Source organism: Cariama cristata, unplaced genomic scaffold (assembly GCF_000690535.1).
Source record: "Cariama cristata isolate BGI_N322 unplaced genomic scaffold, ASM69053v1 Scaffold36149, whole genome shotgun sequence".
In the NCBI taxonomy this organism is placed as follows: Eukaryota; Metazoa; Chordata; class Aves; order Cariamiformes; family Cariamidae; genus Cariama; species Cariama cristata.
In genome coordinates, this window is record NW_009635807.1 from 1 (window position 1) to 3786 (window position 3786).

At 40.6% G+C, this 3786-nt stretch overlaps 1 protein-coding gene across 1 annotated transcript; it reads left to right on the forward strand.

Annotated features, from left to right (window-relative positions):
* Positions 1-47: 47 nt before the first annotated feature.
* HMGN2 (high mobility group nucleosomal binding domain 2) lies at positions 48-2655 on the forward strand (the record flags this gene model as incomplete). The annotated part of the gene is made up of 5 exons (XM_009707680.1): positions 48-92; positions 453-482; positions 806-856; positions 1203-1298; positions 1739-2655. Coding segments are annotated over 5 exons (258 nt in total), but the record flags the coding sequence as incomplete, so codon positions are not given.
* Positions 2656-3786: the final 1131 nt, after the last annotated feature.

Consider the following 3786-nt stretch of genomic DNA (forward strand, 5'->3'; position numbering starts at 1 on the left):
CGTGCCTCCCCTTCCCTTGTCGGTCCGACTGCTGTTTCACGCCCTAGGCTGAAGGAGATACCAAGGGCGATAAGGCCAAAGTTAAGGATGAGGTAAGAAGTTCACTATTTTGTGAAAGTTGGATCATAAAGTGTTTATGTTGGAAGATGAGGTTTAACTTGATCAAAATAACTGGGGAGCGGGGGGAGGGTTGGTCTTAATTGATTCTGACTTTTCAAAGTATGAACTGTCTTTTAAAAACCTTAAGCATGAAAAATCTACTCAACTATTGTTAGCAATTAGTAGTGATTTAAATGGGATAGTCTCATGTTTCTTGAGAACGGGGAAGAAGAGAACTAAAAAGTTAAACGTCAGTTCTGGGATTTTACTACTTTGAAATGGGATTTACTTTATGAGTTTTTGAGAGTTCATTTTCCATCACATTAAATTCAACCATTTTTCTTTTTAAACAGCCACAACGGAGATCAGCGAGGTTATCTGCTGTGAGTATTCTCTTGTTGAGCAGTGATGTCACAACACTTAACAGTTTTAAGCTTGAGTATTAGGTACTGCGGCAGTGTGAGAACTGTCGGTATTCTGGAGAGACGCATTGTTCAGTTGAAAGAAAGTTACTGGCTTAAGGACCTGCCCCATTGTGCGGTGCTATGGGAGCGGTAGAATAATTGACAGATCAATTAAGTGCTTCAATTTCAACGATTTAATTTGCTTTCCTAAAACTAAACTATTGCGGTTGGAATGTTTTAAAAAAGTAGTATGTTTCTCTTAAAATAACTTGAATAACACAAGGGCTTTTTCTCACTCACAGAAGCCCGCTCCTCCGAAGCCAGAGCCTAAACCTAAAAAGGCAGCTCCAAAGGTAAGTTGTTGTGTTGGCACTATTATTGAGAGGTAAATGGGTTATGAGGTTTAGATTCGCCTGGTAATAACTGATAAAACTTTGAGTAACAGCGTACGTAGTGATGGAATTGAGCTGCATTGTCACTTCTATAAAGTTGCACTGAAAAACTTTGAGTTTCACAAAATTTGCATAAAAAATACTGAAGTGGAGCCTCTTCACAGTTGTTGTCAATCTTAAACATGCAAACGTTTGCGTGTTGCTTTCTTTGTGGGCCAACATCCAGTGTTGGTTTTTACCATTCTTGGTTTTGGGTTCTCGTGGCTTAATGACTGGGTGTTGGTAATTGTGCACCTTACGTTTACAGAAGAGCGAGAAGTTGCCCAAGGGAAAGAAGGGGAAAGCTGATGCTGGCAGGGAGGGAAACAACCCCGCAGAAAATGGAGATGCCAAAACAGACCAGGTATAACAGCAGCTTGTCTTACGTCAGCAAATTAGTTTTTTCCATATCGAACATAGACAGGTCTAGGCTTGCGCTAACGAAGAGGAATTATTTCTTGATTATTTAGACCTGTTGCTTATGACACTAACGACACATCTACAGATGGGGGGGTGTTTTGCTTGGTTGGTAGAGTTAAAGTTGTCTGGTTGCCAGTTGAAGTTGCCACACGAACATTACTGTTCTGCCTTGTTCTGAAAATGCGTAAAGTTCACACGTATTATAGCAACTTCAGGTTGCCTTTTATGGTACCTCAGATGTTAGATTTCATTTTGTTAAAAATTGAGTGGTGCAGCCCAGATAAGGTTTCTTCAGTTCAGAGAACTGCTGTTTAGAAAAGCAAGTTATCAGTTGTTTGGGGCAAGTGTGTGGTGTTTAATGACTGGTTCCTCTTTTTCTTTTAGGCACAGAAAGCCGAAGGTGCTGGTGAAGCCAAGTAAAATGTGTGAATTTTTGATAACTGTGTACTTCTGGTGACTGTACAGTTTGAAATACTATTTTTTATCAAGTTTTATAACAATGCAGAATTTTGTTTTACTTTTTTTTAAGCTATGTTGTTAGCACACAGACCGCTTCGTTGTTGTGTTTTGAGGGGGGGCAGTGGGGACAAATGTCACTTAGTCTATTTCTTGGAACCTAAATTTTAATAAGAAAAAGTTTTCCTGGTCCCCCAGTTTTTGGAAGAAGGGCCATTCCTGAATAGAGGAGGAAGGGATTCCTTCGTGCTGCACGTCTGTTAAGTTCTGTGAAGTGCATCCGAGTGAACATCAAAGCTCCCAAGATGCCTGTTGCCCATTTCAGAACCGCAGTTTGTAATGCCCTCTGTATTTCCTTTTGCGTCCTCGTTGTTTTGCCTAGAGCCCGTCGCTCTGAAATACGGCAAAACCGGCATTTTGGGACTTGCCGCTGCATTGTCAGGTGATCCGGACTTCTGGTGTCTAATTTGGGATATAATGGCTCTAAAAGGAGCTGCACTTCCTCTTTTATATTGTGGATCTTCAGATTAAGAAACCTGCATTTTAATTTTTTTCCTCTAAAAGTCAGGGTAGGTTTGTGAAGAGTTGTTAAACAACATGCTAAATGTGAAAGTGTCCACCCTCACTCTAAACTTTTCCCTCTACAAGTATGAAATGAAGATTCTTCAGTTTTATAGCAACTTTTACGTTTTGGTAGTCCATAAAAGGAGGGGAGTTTGACAGTTGTTGTAAAATGTTGCAGATTGTAGCCCATGTCCTGCCTAAATTACCATGATTGTTTATGAAAAGTACCTTTAATAAAGCTGGATACGGTTTGGCTTGGACTGTTCTTAATGCCTCTCTAATTTCTCATGCCTTTATTTCATCTCTGATGTGGTTAATGTCAGGAGAATACTTGCTGCGTATGTGTTTGTATTTAGGCAATGTTTTGCTAATGGCCGAGAATTTGTTTTGAGCATCTCAATTCAGATAATTAATTTGATCTTAATTCATGAGTGAAAAGTAAGATTTCCTTACCTGAAAGCTAGATCGCTGCAGGATGGTTTGAAACTGTTGGCTTACTAGGAGGCCTAAAATGGAGCATATAAGTGAATCTACTGAGATAAATTATCTTCATTATTGTCTAAAAAGTAGTGCTATCCAAAAGGGAGAAGAATACAGCAATCCTGCACTCGCTGTGGCAAAGAATGAATTTTGGTAAGCTTTTCTTGGTAGTGAAACCAGAGCTAGCTCCATAAAACTGATTATGTGTTAGATTTCTGCAGTTAAGCTTGAATATTATTGCTTCTGCTAATCAAATACAGAGTTTGCTGTGGTAGTGACTTAAGCAGGAAACAAGATTTTGAGTAAAAATGCACCATTTTTATAGTCACTACTTACTCTGTAGAGCAGAGCCAAACCAAAAACCCTACTGTGTAAATGTCTCCTCCTTCTCGGATGGAATATTTTTTCCATTTCTGCTTCGCCTTTCCTGGGATTTTGCTGTCTGCTCTTGATTAAGTTCAGTGACCTGTTTCAACCTGTGCTGTTTTCAGAGGAAATCCAGTGAAAACGAACAGGGCAGAGTTTCACATCAAGAAATTTTTGGTGTCTGGAGTGCTAGAAGTATTCTAGAATGGTTGGACGTACAGAAAACAGCCAGTTTGCAACGTACCAGTAGGAGCTACTTTTCCATCTTGCATTATCAAAGCTGGTACGTCTTACATTTGCTCTAGTGAACGGAAGAAAAATGACATTTAATGATCTTGCATGTACCCCACCCAGAAGCAGTGGCTTTGAAACGGCCGACATTAATACTCAGCTTGCTGGAGCCACCGAGCAGTAGGGAACAGCTCCCCAGCGACGGGAAGAGGGAGAAGAGGTTGTTGGCCGTCCAGGGCCTTCTCCAAGAGATGCAGCTTGTGAGGAGCCCTGGGACATCCGTGTGTGGGCTCGAGATGTTGGGGCAAAGCAGAAAGATGAGTCGAGGATTTACA